Source organism: Heliconius melpomene, chromosome 6 (genome assembly GCF_056956725.1).
Source record: "Heliconius melpomene rosina isolate 202511_hmr_F chromosome 6, ASM5695672v1, whole genome shotgun sequence".
Taxonomy (NCBI): Eukaryota; Metazoa; Arthropoda; class Insecta; order Lepidoptera; family Nymphalidae; genus Heliconius; species Heliconius melpomene.
In genome coordinates this window covers 11,121,688-11,131,496 of record NC_140394.1, presented here as the reverse complement: position 1 = coordinate 11,131,496, position 9,809 = coordinate 11,121,688, and the positions used below count along the sequence as shown (strand labels likewise).

General features: G+C 28.7%; 3 protein-coding genes across 5 annotated transcripts; 1 reads left to right on the top strand and 2 right to left on the bottom strand.

Moving 5' to 3' along the window:
- Window positions 1–111: 111 nt before the first annotated feature.
- Window positions 112–3,298, bottom strand: LOC146538462 (uncharacterized). 2 transcript variants are annotated; one of them, XM_085186975.1, is made up of 3 exons: window positions 2,504–3,298; window positions 2,054–2,173; window positions 112–1,721 (listed from the first exon to the last, which is right to left on the bottom strand). In XM_085186975.1, exons 1-3 carry the CDS (start codon window positions 2,546–2,548, stop codon window positions 657–659), a joined length of 1,230 nt encoding a protein of 409 aa, XP_085043101.1. In that variant the 5' UTR covers window positions 2,549–3,298; the 3' UTR covers window positions 112–656. The 2 variants fall into 2 exon arrangements, with proteins under 2 accessions (XP_085043101.1, XP_085043100.1); XM_085186974.1 differs by having other exon boundaries at window positions 2,638–3,298.
- A 118-nt stretch (window positions 3,299–3,416) lies between these two features.
- On the top strand, window positions 3,417–4,650 carry Polr1E (RNA polymerase I subunit E). Its single transcript, XM_085186976.1, has one exon. It carries the CDS (start codon window positions 3,534–3,536, stop codon window positions 4,611–4,613), a length of 1,080 nt encoding a protein of 359 aa, XP_085043102.1. The 5' UTR covers window positions 3,417–3,533; the 3' UTR covers window positions 4,614–4,650.
- On the bottom strand, window positions 4,504–9,132 carry LOC146538460 (uncharacterized). 2 transcript variants are annotated; one of them, XM_085186972.1, is made up of 2 exons: window positions 8,876–9,132; window positions 4,504–7,455 (listed from the first exon to the last, which is right to left on the bottom strand). In XM_085186972.1, the coding sequence occupies exon 2, from the start codon at window positions 7,448–7,450 to the stop codon at window positions 5,189–5,191; it is 2,262 nt and encodes a 753-aa protein (XP_085043098.1). In that variant the 5' UTR covers window positions 7,451–7,455; window positions 8,876–9,132; the 3' UTR covers window positions 4,504–5,188. The 2 variants fall into 2 exon arrangements, with proteins under 2 accessions (XP_085043098.1, XP_085043099.1); XM_085186973.1 differs by having other exon boundaries at window positions 8,883–9,132.
- Between the last annotated feature and the right edge of the window lie 677 nt (window positions 9,133–9,809).

Genomic DNA, 9,809 nt, shown 5'->3' with positions numbered 1-9,809 from the left:
TATTATAGTAAAAATAAATTTAACTTCTAAGAAAGAATAAGGAAAGTAATTTATTTTAATAAGTAGGTACATTTTTAAAGGCGGATCTCTGCACTAGAGATGAAAAATACCTTTTTTACCTTTAATAAATTTTATTTAATTAATCTCATAAGTTTTATATTACAAAAATATATTAGAAGTTTAAAAAATTTAAATACTAAAGACATCTATTTTGGTTATATTATAATGAGTTTTTATTTATTTTAAAAATATTATATAGTATATAATATATATGAAATAAAAGTCACTAACAAACTAAATTACAAAACAATTTTGATTGAATATAAAAAACAGCAAAAGATATTTTTTTTAAGTTTAAACTCAAAAAGTGTAAAAATGTAGAATTAATTTTTTTTTCTAAAAATCAAATATTAAAACTCAACAAATATCACAACTGTCGCGTTTACAGTCACCACGCCACGACGGCCTCAACGACCTTACCATATTTAATGAAAGTGAAAATACAATAGCAACAATCACTTAATAACATAATATATAAAGATATTTATTTTAGTTGTTAAACTTAAACCTATAAAAATATTTCCATTTTCTTTTGGAGTAGACATTTTGAGACTTTTAAGAAAAAAATGATTAAAACTTAAAACTTAAAACCAATATCATAAGCCTTTGTTAAGATCATCATCAAAACAAGTTTGAGTTTCAGTTGAATTGAAACTTAATAAATCATTATCGAGACGAAAGTCCAAGGTTTGAGTCTCTGTTGACGTAGTACAGAAATTATTCAAGAAACCATCGCATTTAAACGACTTTGATAAGCAAAAACAAGTCTGAGTTTCCTTTATACTTAAATCAGGTGATTGAGTTTCCGATGTTAGAGTTTCTTTATTCGACCGACTCAATCCGAACTCAATAGGAATGGTTTGAGTTTGGATATCTGATAGAGAAACAGTTTCGGAAAAGAAAATTGAATCTTCTTCGGACTTTATAGATGAGAATGGATGGTGTTCGAAAACAGTTTGAGTTGAAATTTCATCTTTTTTTGTACCAAACTTTTCTGGCTGCCATGATAGAGTTACGTCATTTTTTAAGTTTTTTAGCAAAGTTTGAGTCGCAAAGGATCTTTTTGGACTATCACATATGTCAATTTCTGTATCAACTTTAAGTTTTTTTGAGTTGCAACTCATAATTTTCTTTCTTTTCTCAGCTTTTTCACTTTTGTATTGCTTATGTAGGTCCGGATGTTTTCGTAACAAATGGACTAACAGTCTATCATTCGTTTTAAATTGTTTGTTGCAGACTTGACATATATAAATATAGTTACACATATTGCTATGTCGTTTGCATTCAGCCTCATTTGAAAAATTTAAGCTGCAATGGCTACACAGAAACAGTTTTTCTTTATGAACTTTGAAAATATGTTGATTTAAATATTTTCTACCATTAAAGAACTTTTCTTTTCCCAAAAGTTTATTATAAACACAATTCTCTATACAATAGTATCTTTGATTTATTCCATAGTTTTTCTTATGTTTTTTAATTAAATGTTGTGATAGATCATTTCTTTTTTGAAAACTTTCACTACATAAAGGACATGGTAGATATATTTTTTCTTCCATATTAGGAGCAGTAATATCTATGCATAAAATATCATTTTCTATGATAAAAGTTACAGCATTTTTTGTTGATTGTTGAATATTTTTTGTTTTAGTTGTTGTTTGATTCTGAAATTATTAAAAATATATATTTGATAAATTTAAAAATATTTTACCTAATTTCACAGTTTTCTTTTTTAAATACTTTTAAAGAAAATAATTTATTAATTTGGTTTTATTTAAAACTATTTATTTAGCTTGATATTAGCAGGATAGACAGAGGAAATGAAATATTAAGGGACTCTGTGACCCCATAGTTAATTTTCTTCAGGCATCTGAACAGACTTTCCTGAATGGTGGCTATGAACTCCTATTGAGGAGCTGGAATGCCACAGAGACAGACACATCACACTTATAATAGCTCTCTGTTTTTATGGTAGATACAGAAGTCTAAATGTTACCTTTAAATTTTTCAAATATGAATCACTCTGTTGACATTGTGTTACAAAATTTCTATTCTTTGTTATGATATCTTCACAATTTCTACATAATAATTCTGATAGTTCATCCGATTTATTTACCTGGAAAAAGTGTTTATTATAAAAAATATATATAGAACTTTAAATTGTTAAAAAAAATTAAATCAGAATCAGAATTTGAGACCAGTTGTGGTGTAGGGGTACAAACACCTACAGCCATACAGCTCTTAGCTCAACACATTGAATGGAAGCATCTTAATGGGAATGGAGGGTCTTAACACTAGGTTCCAAGGTTACCTCTGCCAGTACTATTATGTGCGGGATACAGTGTGACACAAAAAACAATCAGAGGAGATTCTCTATTTTACATGTATTTTTTATTTATTTTAACATACATTTAACACTACTTTTTATAGAGTTTAAACTTTGTACATTCTGATATTGATGAAATGATGCCCATGAAAATATGCCTAGCATGTAGTTGGACTTGCCATCCAAGTGTATATTTAAGGGGCCCTTTAAAGAAAAAGCTAACGTTTAAAAAGCCAATCAAAATATTTTATTACTTGTATATTAGTTAATTTGTAAAAATCATCAGCTAGGCCCCATTGAAGCATATTCTTCATTTCACCGTAAGGTGTAAGACAGCCTCTACATAATGATAATGTAGTATCAATATCCGTCGACATTTTTAGTTTGTTTTGTTCACATTATACTTAAGTTTGGAATTTAATAATTAGTAGTAGAAATGTATTCTTTAATATATATAGTATAAATGCAGTTTTTCTATATATATTTAAAAATGTATATAATATCAATAGTTTCAAGTTTTTTATGTTAACTGTAATAATTTATTTATATTACTTGTAAATTTTCATATAAATTACAAAATAAGCAAATGGTTTATTTGTATCAGATAATTTTGACAGTTGTCAGTTAAAGTAAAATTTTCGTCATAAATTGCTTCCGTTTTTGTTGTTGCCACAATTGATTCTAGTAGTTTTCGTCGTAACGAAATAAAATTAGGCTACGGTACAGTGTTAAATTAATTCTTAATTAATTTAAGACAATTTTTCCCTATAAAAAAAAGTAAGTGGCTTTTTAATTAAAATAGATTACTAATAACGTTAGATAGGGTCGATAGAAGCATTTTAAGACTTAATTTAAATCCGATTCCGATTTTTAATATAAAAACAGCTTCTATAAAAGTATGAGTTTATATAGTTTTTTACATTTCCGAGGCAGTAAAAAAAGTGTTTTGCACTCATATCGTACTCATCAAATATATGATACGTTATTTCTATTCAAACTAGATTTTGAGTATAAAAATAAATATGTCATCAAATTGACATTTCAATTTTCATACTTACTTCATGCCTTCATGGTTAGCCTGTTGTTATTGTTTAATTTTAACCTAAATAGTGCACGTGTGCAAATAATTAAATAAATGTAATATAAAAAAATGACACAAATACAAATACAAGAAGTTTATCCCAAAGAGGACATATGTCCTATGATTGTAAACTTTCAAAATGGTTACATAACAGACAAATTTTCACAACAAGACTGTTTCCTTTTCGATAATTCTTCAAATAAAACAAAAACTATTGCTACTGAGCTAGATGGAGTCCTATACGCTGGGGACGAAGAAACAAATGAAATCGGTAAAACTTATATTTTAGCTAGAAACAGAGTAACTGGCAAAGTACGTTTAATTGAAAGCGCAGTAGTTAATTGTAAACCTGTACTTAATATAGAAATAAGTACAGCACCGTTGCTAGAAACCAGCACTTTAGAATTAAGTAGAAAGTTTGGTTCTAAAAAGCAAAAACAACAGATGGAACAGAGGGAAAAATTAAAAGTCAATGTGGAAACCGTTACAGAGCAAATGCAGAATGCCACTCAAGAAATATCAGAGGACCATTTAGATTTATCTACATATAATAAAACTAATTCTGATGACTTCTACATACCACCTATAGACAGGACAGCAGATAGTGTAGATGGTGTATATGATATAAACAAGATTTTAACAGAAGAACAGTATGAAAAAATATATTCAGAGTTAGAAAACAAAGATTATGAATCAGAATTGATGCCTGTAATAAAAAATATAATATCAAAAAAAAAATTATCACCAAAACTTACTGTTATAGCTATATATGCAAATTCTTTGATCCAGTTATACAACACAATGGTAAAAGAAATAGTCAAAAAATCTTTTTCAATATGTTTACATTCTATAACATTAAACAATTTGGTTTTAAATGACTTCATGACTGTTTCAAATGGAAGGAAAACTAGACCAGCACCTTATAAAGATAGATCTTTATGTCATGCAATAGTATTCTTATTATTATTAAATGATTATAAATTAGACTTAGTTGGTTTGTGTGAAGCAGTTAAAATAACACCTAGTACAGTTGCAAATAAGGTGAGAGTCACCGGTGCTTCAGTGGTAACATCAGGTAGCAAAAAAGTTATACAGTTAAAATTACCATTAAATAAAACAAGTTTTAGAAGGAAAAGTGCAAAATTTTAAATTTATATTTTAATATTAAACACATATTTACATTTCTTGTGTGTGGTTTTATTTCTATCAACACGAGACTTGACTTTAAATAATCGAGTTAGTTTATTTTATCTTCACATTGTCACAGCAGTGCAGGGTACATTGTTAACATTAAGGGAACCTAGTGTTAAAATACTCTGTTCCACACATTTTTGCCATATTCTGGAAACATTGCTTGTTAAGTAGTGGCTCTCAATGCAGCAATTTGTCTTATTACCAAAGCAAGGAAATAAAAATATTTCCTTTCTATAAGTGAGAATCAAATTCCTGACATGTTGCATTACAGTTGGTACAGGTATAACCTATCACTATTCAGTCTTATTCGACAAGCTTGCAAATATAATAATATACTTAATATAGAAAAATAAGGTAAATAAAATAATTGGCCAATAATTCTGCTATTTATACGTAGTTTTTATAAGCAATTGGGTTCTGCTACATATAAGTTATATGTAGCGGAGCCCAAGCTGGATACACGAATGTGAATAAAATATCAATAAACTAAGTCCTCATAAATCACCCGTAAATCAAGTATGGTCAGTAATTTATGGTGAACTTGGCTCTAGTTTTATGTTGAAATCTGCTTCTAATTTTAAATCATACGTAGTACTTTCCGGTTCCATAGTAACATTATACTGAGAATCATCGCTCATTTCAGTAGTACACAGTTCAGACAGATATAACTTTGACTTGGACACGTCGAATGTCTGTCTGTACCTTTGTATAGCAAACTCTAGGCTATTATAGGAACTTTTGCAGAATTCGCATTTGAAAATTATAGAATCGCGCATGTTTTTCAGCTTTTCGTATACTCCAATATAATAATCGTCATTAAAGTTCTTTAGGCACTCGTTACATTCGATAGAAAGTACTCGTTTCCTTGAGCCATAGGTGGCCAGTTCATCTACGTTAAATTCTTCGTGAAATTTCTTAATATGACGTTTCAATGTTTTACGGGTGCTAAAATCTTTTGTACATATTATGCATCGCGGTAAAGTTTTCTGTGTTGGTAGATTGAGGTGGAACTCCTCATTATGGACATCAAATTTCTCTTGACCTTTAAATACCAAATTACACTCCTTGCACTTATAAATCTCATCTTCTGCCAAATGTTTAGTAGCTAAATGAATCTTTAAGGCTTCCAACGAAGTGAATGACACTGAACATAAATCACAAGGATGGGTGTTCATGTTGAAAGAATGCAGCAATTTTAGGTGAATTTTGCAAGATTTTGCCGATTCAAAACGTTTCTCGCATATATGACACTGAGGAAACAACGTGGAATTTGGATGTTTAGTTCTCACGTGCTTACGAAGACTTCTTTTCTCTTTAAAAAGTGTCTCGCATTCGATACACTTATATCTTTGCATGCCCAAGTGAGTATATTCTATGTGCCTACGTATATTTCTCTTAGATTTAAATTGCTTATCACAATAGTCACATTTGGACCAAGAATCGTTGTTATGGACTATCTTAATATGGGAGGCTAAATAGTACTTATTACTGCATATTTTGGAGCAATATTGGCATTTTACAGCTTCATCTGTCGTATGTTTTAATTTCATGTGATGTTTTAGCGATCTTTCGCTGTAATATATTCTGTCACAGTGTAAGCATCTGTAAGAGGTATCAATATCATCGATATTAGTTGATGATATATTGGAATCAGCGATTTGGGCTTGAGGATGGAATATTCTTATGTGAAACTCTAAACTAGACACATCTGTAAATAGTTTATCGCAATGGCTACAACTGTTCACATTTTCTGGGGGTAGACATATTTTTTTATGTTCATACATCGTTTCTTTACTGTAGAACTTATTAAAACACACATTGCATGTGGATAAACTGTACTCTTTATCATGAAGAGACCGCATGTGATCTTTTAAATCGTAAACTGTTGAAAAAGCATTGATGCAAAATTCACAATTGTAATACAAAAGTCTCTGCTTATTACTATTTTGAGATACCCTCCACGTTTTCAGAAGAGTTTTCCTACAATAATCGTAGAAGTCTTGAAACGAGTGATTCAACTTTGTGTGCTGTCGCAGATTGGGCTCGCTTTCAAACGTCATTTGACACAAATCGCAGGAAAAGTAAAACTTGTAGGATTCTGTACAATTTTCGTTTGAATTAGAGTTTTGATAGAATGTATAAATATCCATATTGAAAATTTCTTTAGAATGTTGTGTTCTGGCATGTCTTCTTAAACTCTGATTGGAAGTGTAGACTTTCGGACATATATCACACTTGAACTCTTCCTTTTCCCCATGTTGCCGCTCAACATGGCGTTTTAAATTCCTGTTATTGGAATACGCTTTGTCACATAATGGACACTTAATCAACTTATAATTAATTGAATGTGCCGTCTGAAAATGAGATATCAAAGACTGTTTTCCTCTAAAACTACGTTGGCATTCGTTACAAGTTGGATATTCCACACCAGGAGCATGTAGCTGAGTAGTATGCCGTTTCAAATTCCGTTCTGTTGTAAAAGTTTTATTACAAATAGCACATCTTATATCTTGCCTGCCACCTTGTAAGTGAACAGTAATCATGTGAGAGTTGATATTTTGTTTTCTAGTAAATATTCTGCCGCAGAGGTCGCATTCTGGGAGACCTTGGCCGAAGCGATTGTGACCTCTTGACAAGTGCAATTGTAATCCGGCAGGACTGCCAAATTTCTGATTGCATATTTCGCAATAACATGAGGAATTTAAATGACAGTTTTCTATGTGTGTTTGTAGATTGTATTTTCGTGTGAACGTGCGACTGCAATGGTCGCAAACGTAATCTTGACTGGACATAATTTCTGAAATTGAAGTGAAATAAATTTTAATGAATGATCATTTATTAATATTTTCATTTCTTAGCTTTTACACCAAGGCAAATGCCCGGAGTTAAGTTCGGCCACTCATCTGAGAATGAGGAAAATGAGGATATATTTATGCCTATACTATTTGACTATATTATAAAAATTTAATTAATTTCATATATGAATGTTATATATAACAATAAACAAGTGATGTATCTTTGGGAACCTCGGTATATTATTTGATATTTAAAAAATGTTCTAGCAATCCTTAGCTTTTTTAGCCCAGCAAAAATTACCAAAATAACTAACTTGGGACATAAAATATTGGTAACATCTATTTAGTTACAATATATGATATCTTGTATGAAGTGAATTTTAAAGGTGTCCATATATTTTTTACGCCAGTCAATAATAAGAAAAATTGTATTTATTTACTAATATCTTAGGAAACATAATTTGGTGACCATTTATTGATTTTGGTAAATGTTTAAAATTTTATTGGTAGTAATATAGGTACATTTGTGGGCGGCATTTAAACACAAGCCTTTAAAAATATGAATACACAACAAAAAAATATTATAATAATCATATTAAGATTGTGTAAAGTAAAATGTTTAATCAATAAGACTTGGATTAAAATTTAGCTGCTTTTAAATATTTTTCTTAAACCATTTACTATGTAATATCAAATTACAGAATTCCAACTAACTCCTATCAAAGAAGGTAATGTAAGTAAAAAGGATTTTATTAATTAATATCTTAATGAATTATTTAAGAGTATTACAATTGAAATATGAAGCCATTGTGGTGTAGGGGGTTCAAGTGTTGTGAGGTGAATTTCCACTCCTGGAATGAAATATTTATTGTTTTCATTTCCTCAGCCACTCAACACGTAATGCCTAAAGATGTTAATGGCAAGTGGGTAATTGAAGTGTCTTAATGGGAATGGAGTATCTCATCACTAGCTTCCCGGTTTCCCTCTGCCTACCCTACACCTTGAAGTGGAAAAAAAGAACCTAGTATCAAATACTCATTTCTCCACATTCCTCGATGAAACATTATGTGTTGTGATTATAAGTTTTGAACCACAAAATATTATGCAAAAAATAAAATGTAGATTTATAGAAAAAAATAAGACATTGAACAAATAAAGTGCAGTTATTGCAAAATTTAAAAGGAGGTTTACTTTTAGATTGTAACAGGATAATTCAGAAGATAATACAAATTAAAAAAGGATATTAAATCATTATTTCTTTTTCTTCCTCTGTTCAAATGTTGTATTTATTTTTATTTGATTATTGAATATTTATTTATAATAACAATGTAAGAATAGTAATAATAGCTTTATATTTATTGTAATTATATATAATTATGTATAGCTTTATATTAGTAGTAGTAATAAGCATTGTATACATACAACTTACTAAATAAATTCGGCTTTCTTTTTTCACCTATATATATGAAGCATATTTATCGAATTTCTTATCTTACTGCAGTATTATGCAGTACATTAACAAATATATATATTATACATATTGTTCAAATACTCGATAACTTTCACAATTAAGCAAAGAAACTGGTTAGCATTATTTTCTAATTTATTTTTGTATTCACAACTTTACTATATAGTGTATATGCGGTTGTTTGACAGTTTATTGACATTCCTTCTTTAGTTACATAGTTGTACCAAAACATTTAGTTTTTTTCATTGTTCAAGTATCCAATTTCCATGAATAATTTAGATTGAAAATTAATGCTCATTAAATTAATTATAAATTACAATTATAAACAAAATAATAAAATGTATTATAAAGATAATATATTGCTATTAATTACAGTTATATTTAGAAAATAATTGGTAAACTCTATTGGCATTTTTTTTAAAAGTAGAAAAACACCACGACCAGCAATCATTTTTATTTTTGACATTATTTTGGCTTAACTAAATTAACAAGAGTATGATTCTCGTAATAAGATAATTTAATTATTATACCATAATATATATAATATATTAAGTTAAACAGCCATCTTTACAAAGGTAAGGAAATCTTTATTGAATTAACGTAAATATGAAATCTAATTTATCGACTAAACCGTTTGATTTATATATTTTATTTAAAATGCTATGTAATTTAATAACTTAATTTGTGTATTATAAAATAAAATAATATTTAAGCGCTAAGAAATGTAACAAATGTTACTCATAAAACAAATCCACTTTATCCTAAATAAAAACATAATATATTAATTGATTCAAATGAATAATATATTTTATTTAAAATGTAATAATAATTAAATTAAGATAGCAACTAATATTTGTATTTAGTGTACGGTTCAGTAAGTATTGTCAT

Coding starts and splice junctions, on each gene's coding strand:
- LOC146538460 (XM_085186972.1), bottom strand. CDS start 7,450: ATGTCCAGTCAAGATTACGTTTGCGACCATTGCAGTCGCACGTTCACA.
- Polr1E (XM_085186976.1), top strand. CDS start 3,534: ATGACACAAATACAAATACAAGAAGTTTATCCCAAAGAGGACATATGT.
- LOC146538462 (XM_085186974.1), bottom strand. CDS start 2,760: ATGTCGACGGATATTGATACTACATTATCATTATGTAGAGGCTGTCTT. Junction 2,174..2,637: donor ACAAATTAACTAATATACAA/GTAATAAAATAT, acceptor CACTTTTTCCAG/GTAAATAAATCGGATGAACT. Junction 1,722..2,053: donor CATATTTGAAAAATTTAAAG/GTAACATTTAGA, acceptor TAATAATTTCAG/AATCAAACAACAACTAAAAC.